Below are 12,156 nucleotides of genomic sequence, written 5' to 3'. Positions count from 1 at the left end.
TTTTGGCACAGCACTCCCAGAAGCTTTTTGGCACAATACTCCCATAGGCAGGGTTGCACAGTACACACCGATGCTTTTTTGCACAGTACAAACAGAGGCTTTTTGGCACTGTACAAACAGAGGCTTTGGAAGTCGCATGGCTGTAATGGCTCTGGAACATCCTAAAAGTTTGTTGATATGCTGCAGTGCAGCCAATCAACAAATTTTATTAGGCATCTGAACCCGAACAGAAAAACTGACATCCTGTTAAAAGTCTGTGTTCGGAATCCGGTATTGGACACTTACAGTTTACTTTACAGTTTTGGTTCGCTCATCCCTAATCAGGGTCAAAATGCCATGTTTAATGACTACTGCAGTCTCAGAATTATTCAACCCTCTGGATCAGCTTTGTCTCAAAACCACCTGATGCAACTAATTAAGGGCTTATATTCAAATAAAGCAATGCCTAGTGGCAACTTCCAAATACAATTACAAACCAAAAAAGAGAGAGAAAGGGAAGCTATATGCCATAAAATCACAAGATTTTTATTGAGACATTTAAAAAAAACAATTAAAAAAGTAGCATAGAGTAGGGACAAAATATGCAAAATAAGCCACTCATTAATGGTAATGTTCTCTTAATAGCAGAAATAGAAATTCCCAATTCTATACAATAATTAGGCCTGAATAAGAACAATAAATATATAGGAGTTAAAAAAAACTTCCTTAAATATAATCAGCCAAATAGAATTTATTGGACGATTCAAAAAGAGTTAAAGAAAAAATAATAGCATAAAGCTTCCTACCTAAAAAATATGTATGGTATAAATGACCCTATATTTGTCCTTATGTTCAAACAAATATAAAACTCAAATCAGCAAAAACATGTGAACAGGCTAATGATTACAATGCACAAAATATAAGCAGTAAGTAAGGAAGTTTTTTAACTGTACTTTTAACTCTATGCTACTTTTCTAATAGGTTTTTTTAAATGTCTTTAATAAAAATCTTGTGATTTTATGGAATTTAGCTTCCCTTTCTCTTTTTTTAGTTTGCAATCAAGGGCTTAATTGATTGTATCAGGTGTACTTGTGATAAAACACATCAGATACCTGGGCTGACAAGGAGTTTGTTGACTGTGAATTTTGATTGCGTGTTAGTTGTCTCTTCTTAGAGGAAGAGGACTAGAACTTTAGAGCCAACCACTGATGAGTTCTATTCCTCTTCCTCTCTGAAGAGACAATTTGCATATTTCCCAGAGAAGCATTGCAGCTTAAAAGTCTCTATTTCTCCTTGCTTAACATATCACTCTCCACAAGGAGAAATGTTACCTCTTGGATTGCATGTTAGAGAAGTGAAGAAAGTAGACAAAAAAGTTAAGAGAAATGATCATCGACTTGTGCAAACAAGGAAAAGAGTGCAAAATAAAAGCAAACGCATTGAATGTTTCTGAAGACATAGCTGAAAGCAGAGTTCAAAAGTTTGAAAAAGTACACCTCCAAAAGCACAAGAAAAGTTGGCTCAAATATCTTCAAAATCATATAAATAAGCCACAGATGTTTGGGGATTATGTTTTGTGGAGTGATGAAATAAAACTGGAACTTTTCAGGCCTGTGTCTGTAGAAGGAAAAATGAAACATACACTGAAAAGTATACCCAGCCTATACTGTAGCATGGCGGTGGCGTGGTAATGCTCTGGGGCTGCTTTTCTGGAGTCAGCACTGGAAAGTTGCAGTGTATGGAGATCAAGATGGATTGAACCAGGTATCTGGAAATCTTAGTAGAAAACATCATGCCTTCTGTAAGGAAAATAAATCTTAGGCATCATTATACCTCCAATATGGCAATGATCCAAAGCTTTCCTCAAAGTTCAAGGATTTGTTTTGGAAGACGTCCTGGCAGATTCTGGAGTGGTCATCAGTCACCTGACTTGAACCCCATAGAAAATCTTTGGTTGGCTTTGAAGAAAGCATTAGTAACTTGCAAACCCAAGAATATTAGTGAAGTAGAGGACATTACCACTGAGAAATTGGCTAAGATTCCTCAGGATCGCTGCCAGAAGCTGGTGTCTAGTTATGCATCACCTTTGTAGCAGGTCAGAACAGCCAAAATGCTCTATTAATTACAAAGGATGCCTTTCATGAAGCACTTAATTAATTCTGAGATTGCAGTGGTCATTGAAAGAGCCATTTTAAAATTAAACAATAACAATACGACCACTGGCCTCAAGCGATGGATGATGGACAGACATTATACTATCCATAGACATGCCACTACGTTAACCTCACTGGAATATGCACACAAAACTCTCCTCCACTCACAGAACAGAGATGACCCTCTGGGTCCTGCATAGGTCATACATTTCCTCGAATAGTGTTTTTGATGGGAATATATGCCAAGGACCAATACCCAAAAACTGGATTGCAAAAATCTCTGCTTGTGGGGATGTCTTCAGATTTAAGCTTTTTCTTAAGCTAGTACATGTTTTTACCATATCTCATTTGGGAATTTTTTTACGATTTGAACCCTCCTGTGCGATTTTTGAAAGGATATACTGGAACTAAATGTCTTAGAGTTAGTAGAAACATACTCCATTGTTTAGTAGCCACAGCAAAAAAAAAAGCTGTATTGTATTTCTGGATTTCTCCTCATCCACGTTCCCAAAAACTTATTTTTTAGGGAAAATGGTTCATCTACAGTATTTCATATTTTTTTCTGTAAAGAGAAAAAGTCAGAAACTTTATACTTCTTAGGGTTGTCATGATCTCAGTGCGGGTTTGACTCGCACACGTGGGGTTAATGTTTGGAACCAGTGCTCATGACTGGCATTTCTGGGGTTAAAGGTTGTGATCCCGGTGCAGGCTTACCTGCACACCTGGGGCTATGATTGTGGCCTCTCCCTGGTTCTGGGGGAGGCTTCTTATAGCCTCAGGACGCTCCCATCCCTGTCAGTTATACTCTTGCCCTTGGCATTGTGTGGTGACCCCTGAGTGTGTCTGTGCTGTGTTCTGGTTACTTGATTCTCTGTGTATGACTCGGTCTGTTCCCTGGATATCGCTTTGGATTCTGCCTGGTACCTTATATGTCTGTTTGGTTTTGATCTCTGCTTGGCCCTGATTATCCGCTCTGTCTCCTCCCTGGTACTGTACTGTGATCCTGTGTATGACCTTTGGCTTTGTCTGACCTCCCATCTGTTTATCTCTCCTGTACCTCGCTTGTCTGTACTGTGCATAACCTCTGCTTTGCTTGGACTCTGAGTTCTCTTCCTTCTCTGTGTGCAGGATGCTAAGCCCCGCCCCCTTGCAGTCACATGACCATTCACATGACCATAGGTCCTATGCTGGCTTCCTAAACTTCAGCATCCACAGGTCCTGTGCATCGGTACTTTCTGGCTGTACCTGACCCCGGTACCCCTACATTGCGGGTGAGTCACTGCTCAGCGGAGGCTGCACACCGGCGCTGACACTCAGGACACGCGCACTGGCTCAGTGAGCAAGTACAGTGCGGTGTTCCTGACATTATAACTGACCATTTTAGTTTTTTTTTTTTCTTCAGAAAAAAAAAAAAGGTGTGTGTTATCCTCATGGATCCCATACAAGCCTTGTCTGATCAGGTCAAGCACCTGACCCAAATGTTCCATAAGCTCAATGTGGAACAACGCAGGATGGCCCAGACCCAGCAACAGTTGGTTACTGTGCAGGGGGCTGTCGATGCAGGGGCTTCTAGTTCTGGGGGTAGGGATGTGTCATTAGCGTCCCCCGAATCTCCGGTCAAATTGACAGACTTTTTCTCAGGGGACAAAAAGGAGTTCAGGTCTTTCAGAGAAGGATGCAAGCTTTTTTTTTTCTCTAAGGCCCCGCTCCTCCGGGGATGAGTTCCAGAGGGTGGGGGTCATTATTTCCCTACTTCGGGGGGCTCCGCAAGCATGGGCTTTCTCTCTGTCTTCCTCTGCTCCTGAACGTATGTCAGTGAACGCATTCTTTGAGGCCCTCGGGCACATTTATGATGAACCTGACCGAGTGCGATTGGCAGAGGACATGGTGATGAGTGTCTGTCAGGGGAAACATTCAGCTGAGTGGTTTTGTTCTGAGTTCCGCCTCTGGGCGGCAGAGGTCTCTTGGAGCGACGCCGCACTCCGAGGACTCTTTCGCAGAGGCTTGTCCGAGCGGCTGCAGGATGCCTTGGCGTTACATCCCCCACCTAACTCTCGAGGACGCCATGACCCAGGCCGTCCGGATGGACCGCAGGCTGCGGGCCAGAGGGGTGATGCAGGTGGATACTCCATTATTCCCCAGTGGAAAAGAGACTGCCCCTGAGCCCATGGATGTAGGCGTCCTCTCCCTGAAGGATACGGAGAGGAAACGCCGGAAGGACAAGCAGTTATGCTTTTACTGCGGTAAAACGGGACATTGGAAAAGGGAGTGCCCGAATTGCCCGTCTTCAAACCCGGTCGGCGGGAAACGACTAGGTCTGGGTAGTCAACGGGGAGGCTGCTCAGACCCTCAGGTACCATTTTCCTCGTTTTCTAAAGTATTACTGCCTGTGGAACTATTTGTGGACGGTAGTTCTTTTTCCTCTACAGCCTTCGTCGACTGCGGATCATCTATTAACCTAATTGACTCCCAATTGGTCACACACTGCAAGATAGGGACAGTTAGGCTCAAGGTTCCGATCAAGGTGATGGCCATTGACTTCATCTCCCCTCACTAAGGAGGGAATTCGCTTTATGTCTGATGTGTTTTCGCTCAGAGTGGGCGCTATTCATGTGGAAAACATAAGTTGTTTTGTGCTGGACAATCTACCTGCAGGGTTGGTGTTGGGCATGCCCTGGTTACAACGCCATAACCCAGTTATTAACTGGAAAACAGGGGAGATTGTTCAATGGGGGTTTAATGATTTTGAGTTATGTGATAAATCCGCACTGCTGGTTGAACCAGTTAAATCTGTGTCTGTATCATCTGTCGAGCTGGAAGGTATTCTGGAATGCCTGAAGGACTTCGAAGATGTATTCTCCGAAAGCGAGGCCGAGACGTTACCGCCACATAGACCCTTTGACTGCGCTATTGAGCTGGTCCCGGGGGCTAAATTACCCAAAGCCCGTCTGTTTAATTTGTCTGGTCCTGAGCGCTTGGCAATGAAGGAGTACATTACTGAAAGTCTGCGCAAAGGACACATACGTCCTTCAGTCTCACCTGTAGCGGCAGGTTTCTTTTTTGTAAAGAAAAAAGATGGCGGGTTACGTCCCTGTCTCGACTTCCAGGAGCTTAATCAAATTACTGTACGGAATACGTACCCCCTTCCGTTGATTCCCGATTTATGTAACTAGCTATCAGGGGCAAAGTGGTTTTCTAAACTTGACCTTCGGGGGGCATATAATTTGATAAGGGTCCGGGAGGGGGATGAATGGAAAACCGTGTTCCTCACGACCGAGGGACTATTTGAAAATTTAGTCATGCCGTTTGGTCTTACCAACGCCCCTGCCATATTTCAGAATTTCATCAACGTGGTATTCTCGGATCTCATTGGTCGTTTTGTCGTTATCTACTTAGATGATATTTTGATATATTCCCCCGACAAGTATTCTCATTTGGAACATGTACGAACTGTGCTCCAAAGGCTTAGAGAAAATCATTTGTATGCCAAATTGGAGAAATGTGTATTCTGTGTACAAGAGTTGTCCTTTTTGGGGTTAATTGTATCCGGTGAGGGTTTTCGCATGGACCCCAAGAAGGTGCAGGCCATTGCGGATTGGGTGCAACCCCGAGATCTTAAGGGTCTTCAGCGCTTCTTGGGGTTCGCCAATTATTACCGCAAATTTATCCGGGGGTTTTCGCAAGTGGTCAAACCTCTCACGGATCTAACATGCAAAGGTGCGGATGTGAGAAATTGGTCCTCGCTCGCAAAAGAGGCCTTTGCAACGCTGAAAAAATGTTTTATGTCTGCTCCTGTGTTAGTGCAGCCAGATCCGTCCAAACCATTCGTCGTGGAAGTGGACGCCTCTGAGGTGGGGGTGGGGGCGGTGTTGTCCCAAGGGCCTGCCACTCTAACCAACCTCAGGCCATGTGCTTTCTTTTCCAAGAAGTTCTCTGCTGCGGAAAGAAATTACGACGTAGGCAATAGAGAGCTTCTTGCGGTCAAATTAGCGTTTGAAGAATGGAGGCACTTTTTGGAGGGGGCCAGTCACCCGGTTACGGTGATCACGGATCACAAAAATCTGTCGTACATTGAGTCTGCTAAAAGACTAACGCCCAGACAGGCCCGTTGGTCACTTTTTTTTTCCCGTTTTCAGTTTACGATTACATTTCGTCCAGGGTCTAAGAATGTCAAGGCTGACGCCTTATCACGCAGTTTTCAGCCGGTGTCGCCCCCTGAGCCACCGTCCTCCATTCTTCACCCTGGGGTTGTGATAGCAGAGGTCTCATCTGAATTGGAACGGGAGATTCTGGGAGCCCAGTCGCAGGCCTCGGCGGCCAAGCCGGAGGGGAAGTTGTTTGTCCCAGAGCGACTTCGCCTGAAACTCTTGCAGGAGTTCCATGAATCCAAGCTGAGTGCTCACCCTGGTATTTCAGCCACACGTCTGGCGGTGGCTAGGATCTTTTGGTGGCCTACCCTTGGTTCGGACATAAAAAAATTCATTGCTGGTTGTGGGGTCTGCGCTCGTTCTAAAAGCTCTCATAGCCGGCCGGCAGGGGAGCTGATACCCTTGGCAGTGCCCGAAAGGCCATGGACTCATTTATCCATGGATTTTGTTACCAATCTCCCTCCATCTAAGGGTAATACAGTGGTATGGGTAGTGGTGGACAGGTTTTCTAAGCAGGCTCATTTCGTACCCCTGTCCGCACTACCGTCAGCTGAGACGTTGTCCAGGTTGTTTGTGCAGCATGTGATCCGGTTGCATGGGGTACCCCTGAATGTGGTGTCTGATCGTGGTGTGCAGTTTGTGGCTAAGTTTTGGCGTGCTTTCTGCAAAAAATTAGGTATGTCTCTGTCCTTTTCGTCTGCATACCATCCTGAGAGCAATGGGCAGACGGAGCGCACTAACCAGTCCCTGGAACAGATCCTCAGGTGTCTAACCTCTGCTAGACAGAATGACTGGTGCGATGCACTGCCGTTGGCTGAATTTGCCTTCAATAGTCGGGTGAGTCAATCCACTGGTAGGTCCCCTTTCTTGATTAACTATGGGTTCAGTCCTCATTTTGGTGAGTTTTCTCGTCTGGATTCGGGGTGTCCCGGGGCTGAGGATTCTGTTCAGCGGTTAAAAGATACATGGGCAGAAGTCCAGCGGCGTATATCTAGGTCTCAAGGCAGGTATAAGTTTTTCGCGGACAGGAAACGAACACCTGGTCCCATGTTTCGGGTGGGAGAGAGAGTTTGGCTCTCCACGCGAAACATTAAGTTAAAGATTCCGTCAGCCAAGTTGGGACCCAAATTCATTGGCCCGTACAAGATTGTGGAAAAAATCAATCCAGTGGCGTATAGGCTGTGCCTTCCACCCTCTTTCAAGATCCCTAACGTCTTCCACAAATCTCTACTGAAACCTTTTGAAGCAGTACGGGGAGACTCCGAGTCTGCTGCTCCTCCGGTTTTGGTCGAGGGGCAGGTGGAGTACGAGGTTGGTCATATCGTAGATTCCAGGTTGGTACGGCGGTCGGTACAGTACCTGGTTCATTGGAAGGGGTATGTACCGGAGGACAGGTCCTGGGTACCAGCCCGGTTGATGCATGCTGATCGCCTGGTGCGGGCTTTCCATGCTAAGTACCCGGGCAAGCCTGGGGGTCCAGAGGCCCCCCGTTGAGAGGGGGGTACTGTCATGATCTCAGTGCGGGTTTGACTCGCACACGTGGGGTTAATGTTTGGAACCAGTGCTGATGACTGGCATTTCTGGGGTTAAAGGTTGTGATCCCGGTGCAGGCTTACCTGCACACCTGGGGCTATGATTGTGGCCTCTCCCTGGTTCTGGGGGAGGCTTCTTATAGCCTCAGGACGCTCCCATCCCTGTCAGTTATACTCTTGCCCTTGGCATTGTGTGGTGACCCCTGAGTGTGTCTGTGCTGTGTTCTGGTTACTTGATTCTCTGTGTATGACTCGGTCTGTTCCCTGGATATCGCTTTGGATTCTGCCTGGTACCTTATATGTCTGTTTGGTTTTGATCTCTGCTTGGCCCTGATTATCCGCTCTGTCTCCTCCCTGGTACTGTACTGTGATCCTGTGTATGACCTTTGGCTTTGTCTGACCTCCCATCTGTTTATCTCTCCTGTACCTCGCTGGTCTGTACTGTGCATAACCTCTGCTTTGCTTGGACTCTGAGTTCTCTTCCTTCTCTGTGTGCAGGACGCTAAGCCCCGCCCCCTTGCAGTCACATGACCATTCACATGACCATAGGTCCTATGCTGGCTTCCTAAACTTCAGCATCCACAGGTCCTGTGCATCGGTACTTTCTGGCTGTACCTGACCTCGGTACCCCTACATTGCGGGTGAGTCACTGCTCAGTGGAGGCTGCACGCCGGCGCTGACACTCAGGACACGCGCACTGGCTCAGTGAGCAAGTACAGTGCGGTGTTCCTGACAGGGTGTTTTCACATTTTGTTCTTGTTTCACATTCGTTGGTCCTGTTGGGGCTTACGACCGAACCCTCCCCCCCTTCATAAAACTGGATTCGGGTGTATGTGCCGACGAGGCCATAGACTATAATGGTGCAGACAGAGTGAACGTGCGCTCTGATGTGCATCATTTTCAGGCGTAAATGCCTCACGGAGGCAGGCACTCAGAAGTAGTCGACTGCATATGAGTGTCTCCAGTAGGCCTATATGCCCGAAAATAAGGCACATCAAAACACACAGGCACATCAAAACACACGTTCAAGCTGTCTGCACCATTATAGTCTATGGCCTTGTTGGCACATATGCAAGAATCCAGTTTTGCGAGGGGGGGGGGGTTGGTATGTAAGCCTCAACGGAATCAAAGAACAAAACGCAACCCTTATTCTTCCAAGATGAATACAACTGAAAAGAAAAGCCATTGTTTTCACATAGTACTCGTGGGCCCACCTATGTCTTTATCTGATCCTATGGCTGCACAAATCCATCTGGCAACTAAGGCTGCATTCACAGATCCACGATACACGTACGAGTCCTGTTTGTTATTTCTCAGATAGCACATGGACCCATAGAGTTTCATCGGTCTAAACACACATTCATGTTTTAAAAATGAGTCCATGTCTCTGGACTATGAGACTCAAAACACGTTATAGTCTCATCCGTTTTGAGAATGAGACTCTGGATTTTAAGTTTTTTGGGGATCCATATAAGATGGATGAAACACAGAAGACAGACTTTGTACTTCATAGATCCATTTTAGTTTGATCCATTTTTAACTGATCATTTTCAAGAATCCGCAAAAAAAAAGAATTCAGATTTCCTACTGTAGTGCGGCGGTAACACCGTATGCAGTGATGAGGCAGTGACCCCACAAAGTTCAAAGCAAAATTCTCTTTAATGTTTAACTCACAAATAATGCACAGCACACGATGTCCTTCAGATCGCAGAGGGGAACCATATCCTATGGATTACAGCCAATAAACCTGCCAGGCCGCCTCCTGAGACTTGTTGCTGTGGGCGACTGTACCGCTTTGTATGCTGTGGGTGCCAGGCTTTCCAGCTGCCTTGTCTGTTTGTCTCCGCTTGCATGTGTTGCCTCACAGGTGAAGCTATGCAGAGCTAACTGCTCTGCACTTTCGCAAACACCAGACTGAAATTGACCCTGAACCTGACACACCCAAACCCTATACTGCAGGGCTTTTAACTAGCAACCTGTGGCCTTCAGCCACATGGTCAACCCGGCCAGGAATGAAGCAAACTGCACCACTACCATCTGTAGTCTGTTTCAAACACAAAAGCCCAGAGCAGGTTCCCCTAAATCTGCCTTGGACAACCAGCATGTCCAAGACCTATACTCACTTTAGTCTGCATTGCAACCACAGCTACGCCTGTGACTGCAATGCCCTCTCATGGCCTCAGTATGCCTCCGTGCGCATCCTGGGGGGAACATACAGTGACCCTCACATGTTACACCAGTCACTGCCTCACACTACTTTGGCTTCAGTGAGAAAAAAAAAGCGGATGAGAAAAAAACTGATTCAGCTAGGATAACCCTTGAGAAAAAAAAATGTTCTATTGGATGGTAACACACGGGAGTGTGAATGCAGCCTAATACCTGTACAATCAATAATGAGCTGCTGGCTACCCACCCCCCACCTTCCTCATTTTCATATTTTTTTTCTAAGCTTTTATTTGTGATTTCTTTTATATAGATTATTTGTCTTTTTACATATAGAATTATGTCTCATATTACTGTAATGTAAAATGTACATATTAATATTATGTGTTGAGAACCCACATGAAGGAGATGAGGTATTGTAAGTCTTGAAATTATGAAATATAGGATTAATATATTGCATTCAAAATGAATCCAGTACAGATGCATTAGTACATTATCTCTTCTCAATGAATGTAGAACATTGCCAAGTCATCACAATACAATATTAGTATTGCGATCCATCTCATGGTAAAAATATGTTGGTTTTATGAAACAAAATTGTTTTATTTTGCCTACTCCTACTCATGGTAATGAGATGTACTATAAAGTTTGTTACTTTTCTTGTTTGTTTATATTTTTATGGTAAATCTCAATAAATAAATAAATATATATATATATATATATATATATATATATATATATATATATATATATATATATATAAATAATCAACTTGCCCCAAATTTGAAGAAACCACTTTTTATATTAGTTGTTAAGCTATATATTTTTTTTGGTCCTGTTTCATTGGTGTATTGCAAATAGAAGAATGTTTGTACATTTTTCTAGTAAAACTAATTTGCAGTTTGAGTTGAATAAGTTAGATTGCAATTGGAACATAAGTGATATTACATAATAATACATTGCATAGGTACATAGCGTAAGCCCAAATATCCAGTACAAGAAGTAAGTGAGTGACTTGTACAGAGGAAGTTACGGCCGCAATGGTTTACAATTTAGAAGATCCACTAGTGACTATAATATTCAGTGACAACACATGTGTATAAGGAAGTTTGCTCACTGGTTATTTAATATTTTCTTCCCTCTCTACCTACTTCTGTCTCTCTCAGTAAAGCCGGCTCTGTGCAGTTTACTACCTTGTCGAAATGGAGGAACATGTAAGGAGTCGCATGATGATTATTACTGCCTGTGCCCATATCCTTTCACTGGAAAACACTGTGAGACAGGTGAGATTATATTTTTTATTTTTAATGGGTTGATGTTTTTTCTTGTTTGTCAGGTTCGATAATGCTATTAACCTGCAGATACTGTATAAGGTTAATCTGCAGATTAATAGCGTTGTGAAGGTGTCTGGCCACACTACTAGTGCAGCATCCAGGAGAAAATTAATTTTATTTCTCCCAGGAGTCGCCGGCTTTTAGTTATGTAGGTGTGCCCCGAGCAATTATGGGGTGATGCTTCCTAAATATAAGCCAACTAAATCAAATTAGAGTTTTTGAAATGGAGAGGCGGTGGGAATGTTCCCTTCGTTAACTGGAGGCCGGCTGGTGGAGGTGTAAATTGTGTCCATGTAGTGTGAGTCATAAATCCAGGTGTTAAATTGAATCCTATTGTCAAAGAATTGAACATCCTAATCAGCTTGAATTCTCAAGTTCTTCTGTTTTTGTCATCCTTAAAATGACCTTTTGGTAAATACAGTTGTGGCCAAAAGTATTGACACCCCTGCAATTCTGTCAGATAAGGGCCCCGTCACACATAGCAATCTCGCTTGCGAGATTGCTGCTGAGTCACAACTTTTGACCGCGAGACTTCGCGATCCCGCGAGAACAGACGTCATCGCGGTAATTCTCGCAAAGGATTACTGGGACCAGACCGTGGAGAGAGGCGGGAATGCTGCGCAGGACGTCGGAAGGTGAGAATAACTATATTTTTTATTTTAATTCTATTTTTGACATGAATATGGCATCAGTGCTAACGAACACAGCGATGCCGCGCGCGGCGTCGCTGTGCTAATCGCTGGTGAAACTGTCTGTTTGACAGCTCACCAGCGATCACATAGCGACTTACCAGCGATCCTGACACGTTGATATCATTGTCGGGATCGCTGGTAAGTCGCTATGTGTG

The 12,156-nt window shown here is 44.7% G+C and overlaps 1 protein-coding gene across 3 annotated transcripts in view; it reads left to right on the top strand.

Annotated features, from left to right (window-relative positions):
* SNED1 (sushi, nidogen and EGF like domains 1) overlaps positions 1–12,156 on the top strand; it is a 274,182-nt gene that overhangs the window by 210,961 nt on the left and 51,065 nt on the right. For all 3 annotated transcript variants that reach the window (XM_073581216.1, XM_073581215.1, XM_073581214.1), the window contains one exon: positions 11,142–11,258. In XM_073581216.1, coding sequence (XP_073437317.1) covers positions 11,142–11,258 — 117 coding nt within the window. The remainder of the gene's footprint in view (positions 1–11,141; positions 11,259–12,156) is intronic.

Source organism: Dendrobates tinctorius, unplaced genomic scaffold, assembly GCF_039654945.1.
Source record: "Dendrobates tinctorius isolate UK_male_01 unplaced genomic scaffold, ASM3965494v1 ptg000069l, whole genome shotgun sequence".
Taxonomy (NCBI): Eukaryota; Metazoa; Chordata; class Amphibia; order Anura; family Dendrobatidae; genus Dendrobates; species Dendrobates tinctorius.
Note: the sequence above shows the minus strand (reverse complement) of the source record. Positions and strands in the feature narration are given on the sequence as shown.